Source organism: Sarcophilus harrisii, chromosome 6 (genome assembly GCF_902635505.1).
Source record: "Sarcophilus harrisii chromosome 6, mSarHar1.11, whole genome shotgun sequence".
In the NCBI taxonomy this organism is placed as follows: Eukaryota; Metazoa; Chordata; class Mammalia; order Dasyuromorphia; family Dasyuridae; genus Sarcophilus; species Sarcophilus harrisii.
In genome coordinates, this window is record NC_045431.1 from 239,398,780 (window position 1) to 239,423,158 (window position 24,379).

Below are 24,379 nucleotides of genomic sequence, written 5' to 3' on the forward strand. Positions count from 1 at the left end.
AATGGTAGCTGATTTCCCTGTTTGGGCAAACTCCCTCTGCCAATGGAGGTGGACGTCTTGTGAGAAAAAGTCTCTTTGCGCCACCTGGAGGGCAAAGGTTTACCAGGGCTGGGCAGCCGGCATGTTTCAGAGCCTCCTGGCATTAAGGCCCCCTCACTACCTACTAGACCACACTGCCTCGCAAATAGGAAATCTGTCCAAAATAATTTTGTGAAGGATCCAGTAAGGTGGGAGGGGGGGTTCCCCAAAGTATTGCTTATCATATTACTCTCATATTGCCCTAATGATGATTGTGGCCCTACAAAGGCTTACCCGGCCCTTTCCATGAAAAGGGTAAGAGCAGAGGGAAGCCCTTGGCAGTGCCCTCGGAAGAGGGAGGAGAAGGAAGAGGAGGACAGATGGGCCGTGGCCTATTTGGTGCCTTGTCAAAAACATGGAGCCATGGGGAGCGCAGTGAACATTGGGGCTTCCTCTGCTGACTCAGCTAAAGATTTCACCCTTTTGTTTTGGGGTCAGCCAGGCCAGTTTTCTGTGGAGAAATCACCCACCTTCAGACTCCCTCAAGGGCCAGCGCATCATTGGCTTCATACATGAATTTCTTCTAGTTTGAGATTTCAACTTGCCCTGTGGCTGAAGCCTTTTTGAAGTCTGGTCATGTCCATACCCCAATGGGGCACCAGAGTGGGACTTTTGGGGCTGAGTACATCATAACAGTTCATTTCCTTAAAATCTCAGTGTTTTTTTCTTTTCTTTTTTTTTTTTTTTTTTTTTTTTTTTTTTTTTTTTGCTGAGGCAATTGGGGTTAAGTGATTTGCCCAAGGTCACAAAGCTAGGAAGTCAGTGTTTTTTCTAACAAAGTAGCAAGAGTAAAAAGCTGTCTTTTTTCAATTACATCATTGAATCAATTCCCAGTGGAGGCCCATTATTTTGGATCCTACTCACCAGCAAGTCCATCAGCCTTCGAAGACAGGATATGAACAGATAATTTTCAGATAACAAAATTAAAGTTATTTATACTTATATAAAAAATGCTCTAAATCATTATTGATTAGAGAAATGTGTGAAATAATCACGTGTGTGCTATATTTCTCTCTCTCTCTCTCTCTCTGTTATTTAGGTTGAAAACAAGCTCAAATTATTCAAAATTGCAGCTAACAAACACCAACACATGTATCGCCTTGCCATGACTGGTGCCGGCATTGACCGCCATCTTTTTTGCCTTTATGTGGTCTCCAAATATCTAGCTGTCGACTCTCCTTTCCTCAAAGAAGTAAGTAATTCTGGCAGAGGTATTTGACTTGTCTCACTCAACTAAACCAAAACCCAACCTTGGTATCAAAAGGGCCAGTTGACAAGCATTTATTGAGTGCCTACTGTGTTCCAAGCACTGTGCTATGCACCTAGGATACAAATACAAAGACAAAACAGCCCTGACCTCGATGATTTCAAATTCTAATGTGAAAAGGTGTGAGAATTTAGGATTAGGAGTTTTAATAAGGAAATTTAATAAGAATTTAAAAATATGATTCAGAGTTCAAATTCCTTGTAAGCAGTCAGATAGAAGACTCTTCTGCATAAGGAGATACGAGAGTGAATGACTGGGCACATTTGTATGGGGTGATAAAACTCCCTTTGCTGACTGGTTAAAACAGAGAGTGCATTAGACTCTCCATGGAAGAATATTCAGAGGACTGGCGGGGACAGGAAGTGGCAGGATATCTATCTCCACGTTTCTATTCTTGAAGGATTCAGATTTCCATGAATATCCTTCCAACAAGTGCTTTATATGGAATTCACCAACTCTCAGCCAGTTCTCCAGCACCAGGGCTAAGACCACATGGGATGACATGAACGGTGGCCCCTTTTCTCCTTGAACCCCCATGTAATTTGGTTATGTTGGCCTGTTTCAGTCGTCCCGAGGGCCTGGCTCCAGGTTCTACCTTCTGTTCACTGCCTGTGAGATTTCTGGCAGATCCCTTACCCTCAAAGGACCCTGTTTTAGTCTCATCTGTTAGCTTTGGGCTGGGGGAGGAGCCTTGTCCGCCACACACAATCCTTGGGGCGGGAGGGCATGTGGCCTTCGTACAGTTGTCCTATGTGAAGGGACGTGCTTCCTGGGGGTTGTACTAGGAAGTCAAAAGACCTAACCTGGGGCTTTTTCCCTCTACTTTTTAATCATCAGCCCCCCCTACCCCCACCCCCACCCCCACACTTCTCCCTTCCCCCTGCCACAAAAGCTCTCAATGTTCTCAGGGAAATGTCATTGTATATACTAAGTTCTACCTAAATTCTCCTCTGAAGGTTTTATCTGATCCATGGAGACTGTCAACGAGTCAGACACCTCAGCAGCAGCTAGAACTCTTCGATCTAGAGAGGAATCCAGAATACGTGTCCAGTGGAGGCGGCTTTGGACCGGTAAGTAACATAATTTCTTGTCGTTTAGTCTGACTCTTTGTGATCTCATTAGGAGGTTTTCTTGGCAAAGATGTTGACGTGGTTTGCCATTTCCTTCTCCAGTTCATTTTACACATAAAGAAACTGAGGCAAACAAATTGGATTCAGTGTTAAGTGACTTGCCTAGAATCACGCAGCCAATAAGTGTCTGAGGCCAGATTAAGGTCCTCCTGCCTCCAGGCCCAGCACTCTACCCATTTAACTGCCCAATGGGGTGATAATATGCGCCAAGTATTGTGGAGGGGCTTCAGATACACCCTAGCATGTAATGCCTTCGTCAGTCAGTGGGATCCCCATAATATCTATTCATTGCCCCATCTTGAGGCAGATTTCTGATTTTGTGCTGGTCTTTCCTGTAGGTCGCTGATGATGGTTATGGGGTATCCTATATTATAGTAGGGGAGAACCTCATCAATTTCCATGTGTCCTCCAAACTCTCCAGTCCCGAGACTGTAAGTGTGAAAATGGTGCCTCTGTGTGCTGCTCTCTTGCCTTTATTTTTTTTCCTGCTTGATTAGTGCTTTTTAAAATGTTTTTATTATAGCTTTTTATTTATATGCATGGGTAATTTTTTAGATTGACCCTTGCAAAACCTTCTGTTCCAACTTTTCCCCTCCTTCCCCCCACCCCCTCCCCTAGATGGCAGGTAGACTAAAACATGTTAAATACATGTTAAAATATATGTTAAATACAATATATGTATTCATATCCATACAGTTATTTTGCTGCACAAGAAAAATCAGACTTAGAAATAAGATAAAAATAATCAGAGAAGGAAATCAAAAATGCAGGGGGACAACAATAGAGGGAGTGGAAATGCTATGTTGTGGTTCACACTCATTTCCCAGAGTTCTTTCACTGGATGTAGCTGGTTCTATTTATTATTGAATAATTGGAACTGATTTGGTTCCTCTCATTGTTGAAGAGAGCCACGTCCATCAGAATTGATCATCGTATAGTATTGTTGTATAATGTTGTATAAGGATCTCCTGGTCCTGCTTATTTCCCTCAGCATCAGCTCCTGTCAGTCTCTCCAGCCCTCTGAAATCCTCCTGCTGATCTTTTCTTACAGAACAATATTCCATAGGTCTCATATACCACAACTTATTCATCCATTCTCCAATTGGTGTTGCCTTTATTTTTAAATCATTTCCTCTCTGTCCGATAGCTGAATTAGGTTGTCTGCTGTTGCTTGTGAATTGTACATTTATTAAGCTAACTCCTAATTTGCAAAAAGAGCTGCAAAGACCACAGAAGGGAGTCTTTACCCTTAACAATCACCTCAGTCATTGCCGATAGCAAAACCTGAAGGTTGGTCTGCACTGATTCTCACTGGCCACTAATAGGTCCCAGGCCAAGTCCCATTTGATCATTGTTTGAGTCCTGACTCCTGTGGGGGTAGGGGGGCCAGCAAAGAACTGGCCCCAGGAGAGCTCCTTTTAGGCAGTCTCCCTGGAAGAAATGCCACGTGTGGGTGGGAGGAATGAGAGGATTCTGCAAGTGTCACAGAACACGCTTGCTCCAGAGCCCCGGTGCCATTTGCAACCCCACGTGTATCTTTTCTGCTCCTTCTTCGCCCACAGGTGCTGATGAGGGAGACCGAGCATTGTGGGCCGTGCCCAAGCATTGTGGGCCGTGCCCAAGGAGTGGGCAAGGAAGTGAAAGGCATGAGCCTCGGTAGCCCCCAGGGTTCCCAGGTTCTGCTTGTGGACATAAAGAGGGCGGAGGCCATGGCTCAGTTTGCTGCTGTCTCCCTTTCAGGCCGGGCCTGTGTCCAGGGGTTCCCTGTCCCAGCCCACAGAGGATGGAAGCCTCTGCTGGCCTTTCTGCCCCCCAGGATCAAACAGCTGACCGCCTACCCCTAAGCTGTCATTTCAGTGACCGCTTGATTTTCTGAGCTAAATGAGGGATTGAGACCGAGTTCGAGAGACTTGAGAATAATGTAACTTCTGAGAGACCTTTTGATGTGGCAACTTTTCACCTTTTGTTTTGTTCTCCATTCACATTAAAGGATTCTCATCGGTTTGGAGCTCACCTGAAGCAAGCCATGATCGACATCATCACCTTGTTCAAACTCCCTTCCAACGCCAAAAAGTAATTCCAGTTATGCCCGTCGTGGAGGAAATGGAACTATTCCAAGAAACCAAATAAGACTAAACATTGCATTCCCTTTTGTAGTCGAGGGTCAGAAGTTGCTCTTTTCCAGAGAGGATTTTGTCCTTAGGGTTTTTTTTTTGTTTTATATATAGATATATATATATATATATAGAAAGAGAGAGAGAGAGAGAGAGAAGGAGGGCAGAGTATATGAAGTGTAATTTTGCTACTTCTAGATATGTCCTAATTATGTGAATGCTTGATTTTTCCCACAAAGTCTTTGTCTTGCTTAAATTTAATCAATGAAGGGACTGAAGTATTGTCAGATTAATGTAAGTAGACGAATCTTGGTGTAATTTATATGTTGGGAGCAGAAATATCACATTTCCTCAATTGTGACTGTATATCTGGTACTGACATTTAGCTCCTGTTATCAGAACAGTTATATATACATTATATATTTTTTAAATTGTTTAAATTGGAAGCGTAACCAATGGACGTGGCCGTGTCTTATACTAACCAAGAACGGGGCAGTTCTTTGGAACAAGCTTTGGCTACGATTGGATAACTTGGTTATTTATACCACCTAAGAGAATAACAGCCCTCTGTATTTGCTTCATCTCTAGTTTTATTGAAATGAGAATAAACCCTGAGTGTTTTTATAACCCCAGTGCCTTAAAAGTAGAAGGCCCTAAACACGAGAAAAGTCTTACACAGATTGTATTATAACTAAAGTTTATGACTAAATTATGGGATTACAAATTCCATTAGCTTATCTTTTTTTCCCACTTGAATTCAGTCCTAGAATGAGTTTATTAGCAGAGTAGGAAGCTCTCTTTATAGGCAGGCATATGTGTCTAATTTTCACCTCCCACAAAGAGTGTGACTTCTTTGGGAGAGGAAAAAGAGCCCACATCAATTAGCTTTCCCTGTTGGGTATCCCCTCCTCCCAAAATTGGGAGCCTGGCAATGGCTAGAGTAGCAGAATGACCATCTGTTGTTACCAGTGGGATGCTACTCTCTAGCAGCAAATGTGGCACAGACTCTATGCTGGCTGATGAAAGGGAGAGTACGATGGGGAAAGAGGAAGAAAGGCAGAGTAAAAGAATCTCAAATGATCCAGAGCAGAGCCTTCTCAGACCCCAAGGTTTTGAAACCGTGATGAGAGAAATCACAATGAAATCAAACAAAAAACTGTAATCCCCTCTCATTCCCAAAGGAAGAGAGTACAAGGGTTCTGGATGACCATGGTTTCTAAAGCACGTAGAGCCCTGGGAGTTCTGGGAGAGCTGACTTTTTGAGGAAGGATCGGACTGATTCTTGTTTAAAAGCACTGAATCCTGATTTTATACCAGAGTTAAAGGATCACAGGACTCAATGACCACTGCCACTGGGCTCGACTGACCGTATGTTTTTTCTTCCAATGGTATATTTCACTTGGCGTCTCCTCACCTGGTCCTGCTGGAGTTGACCTCCCGTGGAAGGCAGATTTTGCATATGTATATATTGTATTACTGGCATCCCATCAAATGGGCCAAAGAAAATGTTCCTTTTTAAAGTAAAAATAAAAGGATTGGGTTTAGTGTCTGAAAAAAAAAAAGCAAAAAAGAAATAAAAAAAGAGATAGAGAGAGAGCCTCTACCGGAGGCAGCCAATAGTCTGTTAAATCAGAACCCTGCAAAAACCTGCCAGCCATTCAGTCTGGGCTGCAGAAATCATGCACTGTTTCTATTGACCACTGACCAATCTGTATTAAAATAACACTTAAATCTGTATTAGCTCATAGAAGAGATTTTATTATTAAAGATAGTGTTTGGGCTTGACTCAGGTTTTAAATGTTTCCAATGTAATTGTAGTTAATCAGAGCAGTTATCAATGCAATTTTACATTCTTTAAAAGGATGTAAATGTAATTGGCACAGAAAGTCAGTTTTTCCTGTACATGTTGAAAGGGCAGTAAGAGTGTTATGTATTTAATTTTTTATTTAGGAGAGATCCGGAATCTTAATGGAGATAGGGTTCGTATTCATTGTTATCTTGGAATGTCCATTGCATGTAAATAGAATATGCTCTTTGGGATGTAAATCTTGGAAACGCTACATGAATGTTGGCTCTCATTAATAAAGAAATTAACCTCAGCCTTCAGCGGTCCTGCTTAGCATATTTTCCTGGTGGAGCGAAGGGGTTTATAAATACGACATCATCCACATGTTCCAAGCTCAGACTTCCCGGCGATATTCTACCATGCTCAAGAACCGAAACTGAAGCAGGGAAAAGGATTCTGAAAAAGGTCTTTGGCCCAGTGGACTAGAATTGAACATTATTGACCCAGATCACACAGACCAAGTCAAAGAGCAAGAATTTGAACCCAGAACCTTTGGCTCCAAATTTGTTGTTGATCATTTCAGTTTTGTTTCATTCTTTGTGATCCCATTTGCAGTTTTCTTGGCAGAGATTTTGGAGTGGAAATTTCTTTTTTTTAAGTAAAAATAAAAGGATTGGGTTTAGTGTCTTAAAAAAAAACCACACACACACACACACACACACACACACACAAAAGAGAGAGAAAGCCTCTACTTCAGGTAACTAGTGGGCCATTAAATTGCAGACCTCTGCAAGAACCCCTTCAGCCACTCATTCTGGCCTGCAGAAATCATGCACTGTTTCTATTGACCACTGACCAGTCTGTATTAAAATAACACTTAAATCTGTATTAATTTAGGAGAGATTTCCTTCTCCAGCTCATTTTACACATGAGGAAACAGACAAATTAAGTCACTTACCCAGGGTCACACAATATGTGTCTGAGGCTGAATTTGCATTCAGTCCTCCTGACTCCACACCCATCACTCTATCACTGTTCCACCTAGCTCCAAAATTTGGCTCCAAATCCACTGGGTTGTCTACCATGTCTTGTGGATAGAATGGAAAATTGCAGCCCGTTTTCTTTCAGAAAACCGTGAACCAATTCAAAAGGAGAAGAACAGAAGCAGAGGCACAGGACTATGTTCCACAATTCCACATCCAGGTGTGTAAATGAAAACACAAAGGCCGCTAATCCCAGGTCACTTACACTGCCTGGTCTTGGTCCCAAAGAGCAGATGACAGACTTCCTTCCTCTCAACAGAGGGGAAGCAAGAGACAAATCTGGCATTCTCTCAGAACTGCCTCCAGGGAGGAGAGGGAGGATTGGATGGGGCTCGGGGAGGGAAGGTGGCATTTTAATAAAGCATTTTTTAAAATATGATGGAAGAGCTTTTCCATGTTAAAAAGATCTCAGAGCTGCCAAAGCAAGTGCTCTTTAATCACAAGCCTCTATTAAACATCTTTGCGCTCAGTGTTTGACCTAAAGGAGCTTATATTCTGGTGGGGGGGGGGGGGGGTGAGTGGAGGATGCGCTTGGGGGAATAGACAATATATATGCACATAATGGGGAGTTTTGGTGGAAGGGGGTAGCTAGGTAGTCTAGTGGATGGGGTGCTGGCCCTAAATTAAAATCCAGCCTCAGATACTAGCTTAGTGACTCCAGGCAAGTCATTTAACTGAGGTTTGCCTCAGTTTCCTCATCTGGAAAACGAGCTGAAGGAAATGAAAAATCACTTCAGTCTCTTTACCAAGAAAACCTCAAATAAGTCAGACACGACGGAAATGGCTCAACAGCAATACTTTATATAAAATAGAAAATAAAAAAGAGCATATTTTATATAAAATATGTGCCTTTGGGTCCTATTTCTCTGCATCAGTTCACACAAATTTCATGTTCTCTGAATATTTCATATTCATCATAAGGGGTTTATATGCTACTGGTGGATGGATGGGAATAGAATTTAGGGATGAGTGAATTTTAGTAAATAATCAAGAGAGGAGGAAGCGGTTCCTTTCAGGAGTGTGGGTTCAACTGTTATTAAATACCTGCTGTGAGCCAGGTGCGGTTGTGGGAAACAGGGATAATGAAACAAGGAAAGACTCTTCCAGGAGGCTGGGGATTCGGATTGGAGGGGATGAGGGAGCACGTTCAGGTTGGTATAGAACAGTCTGTGCAAGGGAAGGGTGGGAAACGAATTGTTGTTAAATTTAAAGGCAGTTTTGTGCATGAAGGGGAATGATATGCTAGAAAGGTAGATGGGAGCCTTGGTGTGCAAGGCTTTACTGTGGTACTGGAAGAGCCCAAGGAGCTGAGTTCAAATCCCAGCTCTGACACTTGGGTGATCATTAACCCTCCTTGGATCTCCCTTTCTTTGTAAAAGAGCCATGTGCTGGACCACCTGCTTTTCTCATCTCTTCTCCAGTAACCTCTTCATTGCCCATCTCTGTAGGGCTTTTTCTCAACTCTCCTCCTGGGGCTCCTGGCAGCCTTTCTGTCTCTGCTCCCTGACTTCGGTCCCTCTGTCCTGCTGCCTCCTTTCTCTCTCCCCACTGGGCCACCCAGCCAGCAATCAGTTCCCAAATCCTGGGGATTGTCCCTCAAAGGTGTCCCCTTCTCTTCGTGCACTTAACCTTCCACCTGACCCATCACCACAGCCTCCTGGGTGCTCTACCTGCCCCAAGATCATCCCCTCAGCTCCAGGAGCAGACTCCCAGCTCCAGAGGCAACCCCTTCGAAGGCCCCTGGGACTGGCGGCTCTGGGGATCCAGAGGCACTTTTTACTCTTTTGTCCTTGTCCCAGGTGTCTGGCACATAGTAGGTGCTTAATGGATGCTGGCACATAGTAGGTGCTTAACGGATGCTGGCACATAGTAGGTGCTTAACGGATACTAGCACATAGTAAGTGCTTAATGGCTGCTAGCACATAGTAGGTGCTTAATGGGTGCTAGACCCCCTTTGGATCTGGCTCCATGGCGATGGCAGCCATTCCAGTAAGATCCTGTGTCCTGGAGGCCCTTAGAGGCCGCTCAATATTCTGTAAGGACAATTCTGACCTGTCTTTGAGGAGTTTGTTAAATGGAAAAGTTGGTGTTTTTTTATTAGGGGCCTAGTCCGGTCTAATTAAAAGCACAGCCCATCCAGTCCAACTCCCTTAAACAGACGAGGAAACTGAGCCCCAAGGGGGGAGGGGGAGGGCAGCTGGCTAGAAACCGCTGGTTCCGTGGGCGCCGGGGCCTCGAGCTTTCTCGGGCACGTGGCCAGGGCCTGCAGGTGGAAGTGACCCGGCCCATGCTCCCAGAGCTTCGGCCCGGGAGGGGCTCACTTTCCCCAGGCTGAGGGTGAGAGGGCCGCCCCTCCCGCTCTCCTCGCCCAACGGTTCCCGTCCCCTCCCCCACTCATCCCAACGGTCCCCGTCCCCTCCCCCACTCATCCCAACGGTCCCCGTCCCCTCCCCCACTCATCCCAACGGTCGCCCCCCCCCCGGCACGCGCTCTTGGGCGGTTGGTGCGGGCGCGCGCAGGAGCGCGTGCACGGCGTAGGCTCACTCACGCGCTCGCTCCCGGCCTGGCTGCGGGCATGCGGTAGCGGCGGCGCCGTAGTCCCCGGCCCCCCTCGCCTGGCCCCGTCCTGTTCCTTGGTCCCCGGCGGCTCCTCGCGGCCTGGCCCGGAGCCCGGGCCCCGCGGTGCGTATCCCGGCCTCCTCCCGGGCCTCAGTCCCCCCGGTACAAAATTCGCGCCGGGCTGCGCGGCCCGGGCAGTAACCGCGCCGGCCGGGCCCCGGAGGGAAGCTCCACACCGGGAGGACCCGGCAATGGCCCCAAGCCCGGTGGAAGCCTGAGGGACCGGACGAGGGGACGCTAGGGGGCGCTCCCACAGGGGAGGACCCAGCGTCAGTGAAATCCCAGGCTCCCCCCAAAGTCTGCATGTCGTGGGGGGCCCCCTCGCGCGGAGGAGCTTCCCGCCAAAGGGAGGGGGAGGGAACGGGCGGGACTCTCGGCCCCACGGGGCCTGTGTCACAGGCTCGTCATCCGGGGCCCCCAATTCTGCCTGGGGGGGAGGGGGAGGGCGTGGCCTCGAGCCTGGCCCCGCCTTCGCTGCCCTGGGCTCCCCCAGACCCGGGCCCGCCTCTGAGTCACGTGAAGCTCTCAGTCCCCGGCCCCGATTAGGTCGTTGGGCTTCCCCTGGGAAGGTCTCCCCCTAAAAGAGGGATCAGCCGTGTTCTGTTCTGTGGCCCTTGGGGGGCGCTGCTTCACCCGCACTGCCTGCCTCACCCGAGCCTGTCGAGCTCCCACGAGCAGCCATTTCACAGATGAGGGTCAGTGTCACCAGTGCCTTTGAACCCAGATCCCTCGAACAGTCCCAGCTAACGGAGGGCAGACGGCCTTCGGAGGTCCGGAGGAGGCCGGACGATCTCCCTTGAGGGGGAGCGTTCTCTTTTCGGGTGAATGAGAAGCCCTCTTAGCCCTTGCGTCCTCTGGGCCTCAGTTTCCCCACCTGTAAAAACCAAACCAAACCCAAGTTCCCGTAGATTCTGTGTCTTCCCGCATCTTAAACAATCGCCCATGGACTGGCGGCCGGGGGAGAAGCCATCGGGCCCATTTAAAAGACTTTCACTTCTTTGTTTTCCAGATGAAAGGATTGCTGGGAAGAAAACTGATTCTGGAAAAAGAAAACTGCAGGGACGAGCAGTTCAAGATTTCTTCTGTGGACCTGGAAGACCAGCCCCTGCTGGGCGGGATTTCGAGCACGGAGGATGAAATTGTCACGGAGATCTTCAGCCAAGACACTCAGTTCATCTCGGAGAACATTAACCTGAAAAGCGCCGTGATCAGCAAGCACGATGACGACGAAGACTTCCACTCCTTCAAGGACTCGTACTTCAGCGCGGCCGACCCCCGGGAGACGCTGCTGCACTCGTTCAACCCCCCGCTCAACGCCGACTGCGGCGGCAAAGTGAAGGTGGAGCGCCTGGTGGACGACAACAACGAGGACGAGATTCTCGAAGACTACTCGGGGCTGCCCGAGCTCAACCCGCTGGAGGAGACCATGCTGCCCTCCCCGTCCCAGCTGCAGCCGCACGCCTACAACGTGCACTTCCTGTCCTCCCTGAGGACTCAGCACAGGAACCCCCCCAGCGTCCTGCCCCTGGGGGCCTGGGCAGCCCGGGAAGGAGCGGCTCATCACAACGTCCGAGTCATTCCAGTAAGGGCCCGCCCTCTGTCCCGCCCGGGACGCGGAAAGGGTCTCCAGCGAGGCCTGGGGGGGTAGGGGGGAGGTCACGGCTGGAGAATTTCCCAAGCACCCCACCGTAGGGCTTTGGGGAAATAGTAGGTTCAGAGGGCGCAGTGGCTGATGGGTGAGCGATCGCTTTGCAAGTTGGTCCCCATCAGCCGGCCTCGGGGCTCTTGCAAGGGCCTGATTTAACACTACGTGGGTGGGAAGGAAGACAAAGGCCTTGACCAATCACACTCTGATCAGTTATGCGGGAATCATGTGTTTGAACTCCATACTTTGTGCAGATCCTACTTAGCGCTATTCCCCATTCTCCAGTCCGATCAGTCCGAAGAGCTCACAGTTCTCACACAGGGTCAGCCTCCGGCTCAGAGGAGCTGGGTAGTTATGGGCTAGATTTCCTGCTTGTCCCATATTTATGGAAACTAATCTTTTGACCTCGGTCTCTTTAGCTCAGCCTCCTTTTCCCAAACGCACTGACTTTGGAGGGCTGCAAGCGAGTGGGAAGTCTAATGAGAGAACAGGGGAAGTAGTTTCTTGACAAGCTTGATTCTTTTCAGCGACTCACTCACGTAATTAATAATTACCAGTGTGATTGATCCTTCATTCTCTAATTTCAGCTCTGAAAACACTGTGTCAACATTAGCTCATTTAAGCATCCTGGCAATCCGGGAGCTCTTTCGAAGGGGATTTGGGGTAATTCGGGCAGCAATGAATGGGAAGCCTCCAGTAAGTGAGAGTGGCTCTGGGAGGTCCCAGAGTGCAATTCTATGGTAGAGGCATCTGATTGGCTTCTGTTCTGATGCTCCTCCTGGGCTGGGAAGGAAAGGTTTTAACTAAACCTCATCCCCAGAGGGCAGCTTGCTGACCCGGCTTCCCATTCTCTCTCTAACTTTCTCTTGTTTGTCTTTGTCTCCTCCCCTTTCCTCCAAAACTAATTTACATAAGATTTGTCAGTTTCAATCAACAAACGTGTTCATTGCTTAAAAGTGAAAACAATGTTGCCAGTCCCAGCTTCCACTCGTGAAAGCTTGGGAGGGGAGCTGTCCGGCTGGCTTAGTGCTTGGAAACTCGGGTTTCAGGGATAGCCTATAACAGGATGTCCCAGAAGTCTCAGTCCGGTTTTACACTTTAAAAGTTTAGGACTGAATCAGGACTTTGGAATGCCCTCTATACAAGGACAAAAGGGAGATCCTGGGTGGGTGGGGGAGGAGGGAGAGGAAGAACCCTTGAATTTCAGCATCTACACACACAAAAAAAAGGCAACTGAGGCAATTTGGAGCTTGTCTGTCCTAAGGATGACCTCCATCCAGATTCTCCACCAAAACCCAGACAATTACAGGAGCCAAGTTGACCCCCATGTTCCTGGTTAATGAGCAGTCGTGTTCGATTGGGTGGGGAAGGAATAAACGGCTCTAATTATCTCAAGGAGAGAAAAAAAGGAAAATGAGCAAACTCAATAAGTATGATTCTTTGTACCTTTTTATTATGCCCTGCTTTCCTTGATGGCTGACATTCAGGAGTAAATATGACTCCAGACGTATGTGGACATTTTCAGAGCAAGTTTTATTGAAGTTTACAGCTGGAGGCGACTTGGGTCTCCAGAACCAAGCCTTTTTGTGAAGATTGATCCCCACCCCCAGTTTTCATCTGGCACCCACCTGGACACCTTCATGGTTCCGAGCCAGTCACTCTCCTCTGAGGAAGTCCAATGAATGTTCCAATAACTAATCAGTAAGAGTTGAGTTCAGCCATTTTTGTCATTTCAGTTTAGTTTCTGTCTTCCAATCAAGCTGAGAAAGTAGCACCCTTCTTCTTTGGTGACACCTCTGCCTCTCTAGGCTGATCCTTCTGCAGATTCTTCTGGGACCTCTTCAGGAGTTCCGTCACAAGCCTGGCCTGCAGGGGCTAATTGGAAGACTTCCTGGACATCACACCCTGCTAGGAAGGTCTTTTTTTCTGATGCCCCTCCCTTCCCCTTGATTAATTGAATTCTGCATCTGCTGGATGCTGAAATGAAAAATCCTGCAAGATTCAGAGAACATTATTGGGAATATTTTGTAGGGGACAAAAAAATACTGCTTTTTTTTTTAAAATTTCCCTTTAAGTCCTGGCTTTGGGGGATGCTAGGAAAGATCCATGACTCTATAAACTTTACTTACTGCTCAGGAGAATGGGTCTAGACTCCAAAATCCTCAGCCCCGGATGCCCCAAGCTGTAAAAAGGGGCATTTCTGCTCAGGGAGGGATTGACTTAACTTTTATTGTCCTTGGGGTTTGGGGGGCCTAGAAGAGCCCATGACACAGGACTCTTGTTCCCCTTGGGCAGCCTAGCGGTGTTGGCTACCATCCAGCAGAATTCTCCAGACTGCCAGCATCCTCCCGGGGTAAAGTATTGAGAATGGGATGTGGTCCATTTAGGGACCAACTCTTCCCTCTCCTATTTGGGACATGGGCCCATAGTTCCCTTTGAGTGTTTGACCATCAAGTCAGTCTGGTGACTTGTATTGTCTTGTGGTCTTCAGGGTTTTTCTTAGAATACCCTCCATGCCACAAACCTCCCTTCTGTAGCACTCTTTGACACCCAAGATTCTGCTGTTTAGTCTTTGTTGATTTTTAAAGCAGCATCTGATTTGGGAGAATCACACACAGCCCCAGGGTCAAGCTCTGGGGCTCTCCTGTGCATCTTATATAGGATTCCTGGTCAGATACAACCACAGAGATAACTTGGTTCAGTGATCATTGATTATTCATATAAAGTGGGGTATAATACAGGGGAATAAAACAGGGTATTAATTAATACCAAGGGCATTGCCCAATATCATGGAGGTGAATCCTCATGAAATGTAAACCATAGATCTGTAGATGAAATCCTCCCAATCTCATCTCTTTGCCTTTGACATGGCACTGATCGCATTCTACCACAGAATAATTCAGGGCATTATCTTGGAGACCCACAGCCACTCAAGAGACGAACAATCCACATAGAAAATAGGAAATGGAAAAATTAAATATCATCCTGGTTGTTGTAGCACACAGTTGGATGAGCAGCCCATTGAATTAGCACAAAAGAATGTGTTTTGGAGAGTCCCTGGAGCTGGACAAATGATGGACTTAATCCTGAAGATTGGGAAGGGAAGAAGGAAGAGAGGGAGAAAGGGAGGAAAAGAAGGGAAGGAAGAAACTTAAGAGGAAAAAAGTCATTAAGCAGTACTTGAATCCCAAGGTTTGGGGCTACCTATTCAAAAGTCCATATTTAAAAAAAATTTAATAGTATTTTATTTTTCTTTACATATATTTTAATAGTATTTTATTTTTCCAAATACATGCAAAAATAGTTTGCAAGATTTACCTTTGCAAAACCTTTGCAAATTTTTCTCCCTCTCCCCCAGCAAGCAATCCAATAATAGATTTAACATGTGCAGTTCTTCTAAACATATTTTCATATTCATCATGCTGTGTAAGAAAAATCAGATCAAAAGGGAAAAATCACGAGAAAAGCAAAAGAAGTGAAAATACTATACTCTGATCTACAGTCTCTCTAGTTCTTTCTCTGAATGCAGATAGCATTTTCCATCCCAAGTCTATTGGAATTACTTTGAATCCCCTCACTGTTGAGAAGCGCCAAACTCATCCCAGTTGATCATCACATAATCTTGCTGTTTCTGTGTATGTTGTCTTCCTGATTCTGTTCACTTCCTCAGCATCAGTTCTTGTAAGTCTTTGCAAGCTTTATTCTGAAATCGGCCATTTCCTATAGAACAATAATCCATTATATTCATATACTATAACTTAGCCATTCCCCAATTGATAGACATCAATTTCCAGTTCCTTGCCACTTTAAAAACAGCTGGTACATCTTTTTTTAAGCATCAGTATTCTTATCAGTGCTGACACTTGGCTGAAACTCTTGGAAGAAAGTTTCATCGGCAAGGGAAAGTGCATGGTGGGTGTTGAGACTGGACATACTTCCAGGGATGATGACTAAGGTGCATGTGACCTAAAAAAGAGGTGAGGCGGTCATAGAATCCAGTGCCCTGTCACCCAGGAACTAGTGAATGATTTTAAGCTAGAGGATCAAACACCAATGAAAAAGGAGCCATAGACCCATAGATAAAACTCCCTGCTAGCCAGCAGCTTAGAGCAGGAAAGGACTGGCCGTATCTACTCCTGGAAGGACCTGGAGATCTCGATAAGCAGAAAAGGACAGCTTGTATCTACTCCTTAGAGGTCCAAGATCTCAGAGGATGAGCAGGAAAGCACAGATTGTACATCTGCACTCAAGGAAAAGGGCTGTTGACATTAGAAGAGCAAGTCTGAGCCAGCAAAGGCAGGGTTGACAGTTACTGCCACGACAGAGCATTTTGCTGCATTTGCCCCATTGCTCCAACTTGGGATGAACTTGGTGGTTCTTGATTCTATGGTTCACCCAACATCCTCATCATCTGTTTCTCTCCCCACAGATTTGCTAAGCAGACTATCTTGGACTATTTCCACCTCATTGATAAAAGTGTTGCTTAGCACAGAACCAAGCCCAGAGCCCAGCCCCAGCTCACCGGTGCTCTGGGTTGCTATAATCAGTGTTGTCTGGAACAACTTACTCTGCCAGACCCTGTTTCCCCATGTTGCTCATGAGGATTTTCGTAACGAGGGGCTCTGCCAGATGCCCAGTTGAAACCTAAATACCAGGTCTTGAACAAAATGCCTCGCAAATAGCTATATAATGCATGTCTGTTGACTTGAATTTAATTTGGTTCCTGTTCACAGCATTCTCTTAACCTACTAGGCAAGTAACCATATCAAAATAAGGAAATTAGTTTAGTCCGGCATGAGTTTTTCTTAACAAATGCAAAATTGTCTCAGAGTGATCATTGCTTTCCTTTCTAAGTGCTCGATTTGAATTTTATATGTCTTGTAACTCCTATCAGAGACTCAATCTCGGTGAACAATCTCATCTCCCATTTGCTTGAACTAGCAAATGACTTATCTTCTTGCAAGACATAAATACGAAATCCTAGTTAATAAATTTTATAACTTATCCTTGCTGTGGATATTTAATATCTTCATCAAAGGGCTAGTTTTTTCTTGGGTTCCTGCTATAATTAAGCAGACTGAGCTTCCCAGGAAATGATTGGAGTTAAGCTTGAAGCTGCCAGCTCCGATGGTAGCATGGACCTGTCCCGCTGCTGAGTTTTGCTCTACCTAGGCTTACCCCAACCCCTTGGCACTACAGAGCTTCAAGAGGAGCATCTGGGGCCATTCTGCCGAACTTTGGGGGAGGCTAGACTTCAGTAACTTAACGTCACGCAGAGATAATTTACCAGCTAATTAATTTTATGCCTGGAGCACAGATAGGCAGCTAGATGGCACCACAGTGCAAAGAGCACCAGTCTTGAGTCAGGAAGACTCGTCTTCCTAAATTCAAATCTGAGACTTCTAGCTGTGTGATCCTGGGCAAGACACTTAACCCTGTTTGCCTCAGTTTTCTCATCTGTAAAATGAGATGGAGGAAATAGCCAATCACTGCAGTGTCTTTGCCAAGAAAACTCCCAAAGGGGTCATGAAAAGCCAGGCTTGACTAAAATGACTGAACAGGAGCCACAGTGGAGCACAGATAGTACCCAGGAGCTATCTTGTCACCTTATAGAGGTTCTAGTTACAAGGCAGTATGGATGCAATGGAATTTTACAGAGAGAAGGAAATGGTAAAGATTTATAAATTAAAAAAAAAAAAGTCTGCATCAGGTAAAAACAATAACAACAACAAAAAACAAAACAAAACAAAACAAACAAACAAAAAACACTGGGGATAAAGAGAAGACAATTTACCCTGGAGCTAGACCTGATTATTTGACATGCTCATCGTAAGTAAATATTAACTTTAGTAGATGATAAAGAATAAAGGTGAGTCAGAAGTTCTCTTATCCCTAACCAGCTAATCACTGGAGCTAAAATTTAATGTCCATCGCTGCATGTTCCAGCTTGTCATGTAACTGGTTATCTTAAGGAAATGATAGACAGAAAGCAAAAGCAATTTTTTTTTTATCATATCGCCTTAACACTTGTTCTCTGCTGGCAGAGTGTTTGAGCATCTACGATCATCTGTATCTGAGAGGGAGCTATTTTTCCTTCTAGTCTTTCTGTCCTCCTGTCTGTCTCTAGAGATATTTCTAGAGATATCTGTGATTAATATGCTCCTTTCATTATAAATTTAAGTGTTTGCTCTCTGCCTCTGAAGGTCATGAGTTCGATCCTCACATGGGGCACCAAAAATGAGGTCCAACAAGTCCCGATGAGGTACTACAAGTCACAAAGGTGGGGAGTCATCTGGAATGAATTCACAGGCTCAAACATCTTTAGGTCAAGGGACAAAGCTTTATTACAAAGCTTAGCAAGTGGGCAAAGTTTCTAACGAACTCAAAATTAACAAGGGGAGAGATGAGAACCTCTAATGGGAAAGGATTCAGAGCAAGGTGTTTAAATATGTTAATTGTGTGAGCTAGTAAATCAACTGGTGGTCCTGACTGTCCTGTTTATATGAGATAACTTTGGAAGTTGATTTTATAGTTAAACCTCCAGATTAGAGCTAACAGGGGGCATCAGTACTGGATAGTTCTTTCTTTGCATGATAATTCTGTCAGTACAAGATAATTCTACAAAATCGCCTTGCTCTTCATCAGGGCCCACTCAGATACCGAATTGCTGCCAGAAGCATAGTCTTGCTGGAGTCCATTCACCTCATCAATAGCCAATTTTAATTTTGACATGTTGATTCCAAGAATAAATTACTTCTATAAGTCCTCACTGGAAACCCAACTGGAACTGATCATTTGAACAACACAGGTCTTCACCTTTCCTCCTTCCTTCCTTCCTTCCTTCCTTCCTTCCTTCCGCCCACATAGAATGATAGATAACCTTAACTACAGGTGCTCTACCCTGAGGAATGTAATTTTTTTTTCATTGTTGAAACTTCCCAAGATAATCTTGGGGTTTATAGTCAAGATCTCTTAAGAACCATGCCTTAAACAGAAATCATTCTGATTCTCATTGATTGGCCAACAAGAGGCCTCAGACCAAACCCTAATTTGGCATTTTGAGGCCCTCATTGGTTTAGAATAATTGGAAATAGCAATTGTTTCTGCTTTAGCCTGAGACCCTGAGGGTCTCCCTAGATTGATATTTTTTGGGGGGGTGACCGGGTAAAAGAGACCATTCTTTGCCTCTTTTCTTACCTAGCCTTAATCCCTGATTGGGTGTTGCCTCTGTCAATCTCAAACCTGTTTAAAAAAAAACAACTTTAGCTTAAAAAGGCTAAGGGGTATCTCATTGCATTTATGACCACCTCCAGTCGTCCTATCTCTACTTTTTCCAGAGGATCTGGAAAAAAAAAAAAGTAAATCTGGTGACCTTGCCCAGCCACCCTTGCTTAATCTAATCACTTGTATGTCATGCTATCATCTCCTTGATACTCATGGTTCTTTTTGGGGAATGAAGAACAAAAAATAACTTCTCTAAGTGATTACATTTTTATTGCACAAGAGAATTTGAGGCAGCCTTTATTTCAGATAAATATCTGACCTGTTGAAGGGGGCAGCAGTGCCTCTGGCCCTCTGCTCCCAATAACAGATATGAGTTGTTGCTTTTTGTAATTGAAGGAGCTTTCCAAACTTTTGCTGTGGATACAACCACCCATAAATGGTCAATGAACAGATTTATTCAATATCACTTAAAGTTCCCCTCTCCGAATTCCACTTTCCATGGCACATTTTCCCAAGTTGCAGGATTTTTAACCTGGAGTCTGGGAACTTTTTAAAAACAATTTTTTTGATCACTGAATTTCCATGTAATTGATTTTTTGGAAGTGTTTAAAAAACATGATTCTGAGATGGGTCCATAGTCTTTGTCCAGCTGCCAAAAGGGAGACCATGACACAATGAAGGGAAAGAACCCCTGGCTTAGAATACCAGCTCCTGCAGAATGGGGACTCTGGTGTTTGAATATCCAGCACTTCACACCATCCTTGGCACATGTTGTTCTTCAGGCTGGTGATGTGGTCTTAAGGAATATTTGTTGATTTTTACTGAATGTCATTGAGCTTAAGAATAAACTCTTTCCCTCGGCTGGCCCATAGTTTGTTTAGAGGGAAAGCAAAAGTGGTTTTCTTGGTCCTAGTAACCTAGCCACAAGCCTAGTACTGTGTTCATTGGACCACACGGCCTCTTTCTCTTTGTTAGTAAGCTGATGTACATATTATTGGATTAAAGCAATGACTATAAACCCGACTAGAGCCTTAATTTAGGGAGCAGGAGAGGGGTCCATTCCATGCAGCTTCAACAACCTCTATGTAAGATGGAAACAGGTTCCACCAGCCTGACTGGAAAGAGGGGGAGACTAACAAAAATCAGAGTAGCTTCATCCCACTGACGGGGGGTCCCAGTGTCCCATGGACTCTTATGACATTACAGGTCCCTCCATGCTAGCAATGGGACAACGCGGGTCTGACGTGTTCCACCCCCCCAGGAAAGTAAGATCTGGATTAGAAACTCCAGAGAGAGAAGACAGTCACTAAATTCAGGCTGAGGACCGAGTTTGCTTAATGTGTATTCTTTTATTATTATTATAGCTTTTTATTGACAGAACTATATGCATGGCTAATTTTTCAACATTGACCCTTGCAATCAGTGTGTATTACACTCTTGAGTTCAGATTTTCAGTCCTTCAAAGCTCAGATTCTGAAATGCTTTTGTTTTTTCTCAGGTGGAGATAAGGGAAGCGGTTGGTACCATTACTGCTAACAACCAGGAGGAGGCTGTTTTTCAGAATACCCATGCCCAGGAGGGCTGCTGCAAGTTCCCCCCATCACAAGAACCAATGGAAAATTCTAGCTGTTCACATAAGAAGGAGTCTAACCCAATGGTAAGAAATGCCTTAAAGAATCCAGGAGAGGGACATTGTTAAAGCCTACTGAATTCTAAGTCATGTGATCATTCACTAAATCATTGACAAGATCACTAACTGCTTCTTTCCCAGGATTCTGCCCTCTGGGGTCATTGGCATTCTTCCTTAGCCCTAAAAATGTCAGGGCCTGATAAAAACCCTGAGTTTTTATCCTGATGTGCAGAGTGTTTGGGTTGGACTTACAGATCTCCGTGGAGATCAGTTAAATGGGATTCTGGACCATTAATGGCTGTCAGGTCCTGGACGTGTACACAGCCAAAAGTGAACAGGGCTAGACTCACAAGGCTGGACCAGGGCAGTGAGATGGGGACAGGAACACTCTTGGGAGCATTTTCTGAGCTGAGCCAGGTAGCCATGATATAACTTATCATCAGAGGTAGGGTGGGAACAAATAACCTCTGTACTGGGCCTTGGACCAGTGGGCAGAATGAGGGAACCAAGGAAAGAAGGACCTCAGGGAAATCCCCTGGGATGGTCACTGACCCAAGCCAAACACCACTTGTCCTGTTCTACATTCATCCTCTGCCATTGTACCACCTTACTGTGAAGACGGCAACCCCTGGTTCTCAGCAAGAGACAGGATCTAAAGCCCACTGCAGATGTGACAAACTAAGGAATTACCGGGCTTAATTGAGCTACACAGAGCTTCTCCCAGCACTCCCAACTCTAGGTTGCCTAGAGTCCCTTTTTGGGCTGCTGAGGCTGGAACAGAGGCTTCCTAGGATCCCAGCCACGCCAGCTGGTCCCCATAAGCTGAGAACATCTCAGGTAACTTGAGATTGTCTGGAAGGGAGAGGAGAGAAGTTTTATTGTATGTGGTCCTAAAATTGTATTGTAGAAAGAGCCCCAGCCTGAATCCTTCCGGACATTGTATGGGCAGTAGGGAGGGAGCATCAGAATCCAAATTTAAATTTTCATTTAGCCCCATCCCAATGTAACTGCAGCTTTTAGCACCTTATATGCAGTGGGCAGGACTGGACCCCAGCTTGGGTTCTACAGATGCTCTATTTGGGGCTTTCTCTTAGTCTTGCCTATTAGATTAGAAATTAGGCAGAGATGGGGATTTTCTTCCTTCTGAAGCCCAGAGAGCCAGCCCCACTGGAGGCCCTGCTCAGGCCTTGAGCAGACACTGGGCTCCAGGTCTTCACCCTCTGCTCCAGCTTGACTCAAGTCATAAAATGCTCAGTTCTGAGTTACACATTCTGGAAGATGAACCAAATGGCCACAGAGACGCACCAATGTGTGTGTGACAGCAAGATGGCCTCAGGGTTGTGAGGATACGGGAAAGAACTTTAGATCATTGCAGGGAGATGTGGCAAACATTCTTCTTTGAGGGCTAAGAGCAGGAAACTAAAGAGACGCAGAGGCCGGGGTTCCACGACCCACCGGAGACCTCTTCTACTGGAAGCAGAGCCATCTGGGGCCCCCCAAGGTTTAATGGGTTGGCTTACCAAAGGATTCACAATTACACGTTCTTCTCTGGGTTACAAGGATGACATTGCACTGAATTCAGTTGTCATTTTCCAGCTGTCTGCCTCCCCTTCGCTACCTTTGGGATTTCTTGGCTGAGATATGGGAGTGGTTTGCCCTTTCTTTCCCCAGTCCATATTACAAATGAGGAAACTGAGGCAAACCGAGTTAAAGAGACTTGTCCAGAGCTATGAAATGTCTCGGATTAGATTTGAGCTCAGGAAGATGAGTCCTCCTGCCTCCAAGAATGGTGCTAATCCACTGTGGAGCCCCCTGGCTACTCATTGCAGTGAATATCTAGTCTTCTTTTTTCACTGACAGAAACCCCTTGAGAGAACCCAGCTATCCACAGGTTTCCAGAAAACCTGGCAGGAGAGCCCCTCCCCACCCAGGGATCGTGAAATTTTAGTGGGAGAGCAGATTACACACGTAGAAACAGGGAGTGGGCTTTATTAAGAACATTAATTTATCTACTAAATTCTCAGAAGCTTTCTGCAAACTTTGTATCCATCTCATTATAATTACCCTTTTAACATGTGATATATATTTTTTTAATTTTAGGTAATATGTCAATTGAAAGGGGGCACACAAATGCTCTGCATAAACAATTCGGGCACAAGGGAGCTCAAAGCCGTTCACTTGGTTCCTCAGTATCAAGAACAAAATAATTACCTGCAGCCAGGTACAAAGCCAATGAAGAAGTAGTGTCTTATTTGTCTTATTTATGTACTTTTGGGTGAGTAAATGTGTTTGATGATTGGGAGGGAGAGAGCCGTGCTGAGATGGTGGTGGTGGCGTGCTGGTTCATGTGGGAGATTCAGGAAGCATCAATTACTGATGACAAGAACAAAAAAGCTTCCATCGGCCTACATGAGACCAAGCCCATGATATCCACCTGTTGGATTCAGTAGCTGGAGCTCTGTCTAGTCTTAATTGTGTGCTGGAAGACCTGTGGACATTAAATTAGCAAATAGAATTTTTATAAATTGTCTAACACGTTCAGTTTGGTAAAAGATAATTAGAATGTGAATGAAACCATCGAAAGTTGACTCTATTATGAAATTTTATTCTTGATTCTATACTATCTATATATTAAAGCTGTTTTTAAAAATTCTGCCTACCCCAGCTATCTCTTAATAGGCCCTTCCCAGTTTTACCAGCACAATGATAATTGACAGCAGCCTACTTGTATTGTTTGTGATAATGACCCAAAGTTTTAGGAGAAACTAATTGGATTTTGTGATAACAAAGATAAAATCCAACACAATTTTGGTATTAAAAGTATTGGGTTCCTCTTGTTGGTAATCTAGTTAGGAAATGGAACACTTTCTGAGGCACTCTTCCCCCTCCTTCCCCTTGGTTTTAACTGAAGTTTACACATCTGTCTTGTCTGTTTACGCGTAAACTTTAAGTTTGAATGTCTGTCTGTAGTCGAGTTTGGCCCTAGACTAGCCCAACAAATGGCAGCATCTTGTACATTGTCAGAACACGTAGGGATGCTGACAGAAGGCCAGTCACCTCCTTGTCATCTCTCTGGGCTTCCTGCTTCAACTCCGTAGCCCAGTGTGGGAGGGTAACGAGGCAATCTGTGCTTGGGAAGGACCTCACCAACATTCGTCCCCTGGAGCCCCAAAGGAAGAAGCTGGGAGACGGTTTTGTTGGGCATGTGATTATACAGTCTAGGTCATTAGGGTGTACGTCCCATATAATGAGCCCTGGGATCTAACCATGATTCAGTGCAAGAGATGGGAGAAGCTGGGACTGGAGAAGGGGAGGGAGAAGGGGGAAGGAGTTGTGCAATCCAGGAAACTGGGACATCCAGGGAAGCTGCTCAAAAACCTATTGCCTCAGAAAGTTTTGCAAGCAAAGAAAATATAATAGGATTAAGATGGGTTTAGATTGTATTCATTCTTCACCGGATAGGTGCAGTTGCCTTTTTATATGCTATAAATTAATTTAAATTATGTTTAACTTGCAGATGTGCCTAAACCTTTGACTACCTTAGTTGGAAGATTTCTGCCAGTACCAGCTAAATTAAATCTTATCACACAACAAGTGAGTCATAATTTTAATTTGTTTAAGCCAAGCAACTGCCATGTAAATCCAGACTGTTGCCATTAAAATAATTTGAGTTTTGGAGGGTTAATCTTCTATTTTCAATCAGCAGATATTTACTGAATGTTTACTGTATATTAAATATCATGGAGAATGAAAACATATAAGACATGAGGTGACCTTTTAAAGACCTTACAAATCAAGCTAAAACTAATGTAGATGATACAGTGAGTGAACAACCTTTGTTGA

At 45.2% G+C, this 24,379-nt stretch overlaps 2 protein-coding genes across 4 annotated transcripts in view; both read left to right on the forward strand.

Moving 5' to 3' along the window:
- The window catches only part of CPT1A (carnitine palmitoyltransferase 1A), a 65,677-nt gene extending 58,989 nt beyond the window's left edge, over positions 1 to 6,688 (forward strand). For both annotated transcript variants that reach the window (XM_031942589.1, XM_031942591.1), the window contains exons 16-19: positions 1,118 to 1,270; positions 2,302 to 2,415; positions 2,814 to 2,906; positions 4,466 to 6,688. In XM_031942589.1, coding sequence (XP_031798449.1) covers positions 1,118 to 1,270; positions 2,302 to 2,415; positions 2,814 to 2,906; positions 4,466 to 4,552 — 447 coding nt within the window. In that variant the 3' untranslated portion in view covers positions 4,553 to 6,688. The remainder of the gene's footprint in view (positions 1 to 1,117; positions 1,271 to 2,301; positions 2,416 to 2,813; positions 2,907 to 4,465) is intronic.
- A 3,987-nt stretch (positions 6,689 to 10,675) lies between these two features.
- Positions 10,676 to 24,379, forward strand: part of TESMIN (testis expressed metallothionein like protein) — a 48,307-nt gene continuing 34,603 nt past the window's right edge. The window contains exons 1-5 of one of the 2 annotated variants that reach the window (XM_023506592.2): positions 10,676 to 10,732; positions 11,047 to 11,619; positions 20,405 to 20,563; positions 22,637 to 22,757; positions 24,054 to 24,130. In XM_023506592.2, coding sequence (XP_023362360.2) covers positions 10,727 to 10,732; positions 11,047 to 11,619; positions 20,405 to 20,563; positions 22,637 to 22,757; positions 24,054 to 24,130 — 936 coding nt within the window. In that variant the 5' untranslated portion in view covers positions 10,676 to 10,726. Of the gene's footprint in view, positions 10,733 to 10,769; positions 10,859 to 11,046; positions 11,620 to 20,404; positions 20,564 to 22,636; positions 22,758 to 24,053; positions 24,131 to 24,379 lie in introns of those variants that run through there. The other variant, XM_031942592.1, reaches the window with a different exon arrangement.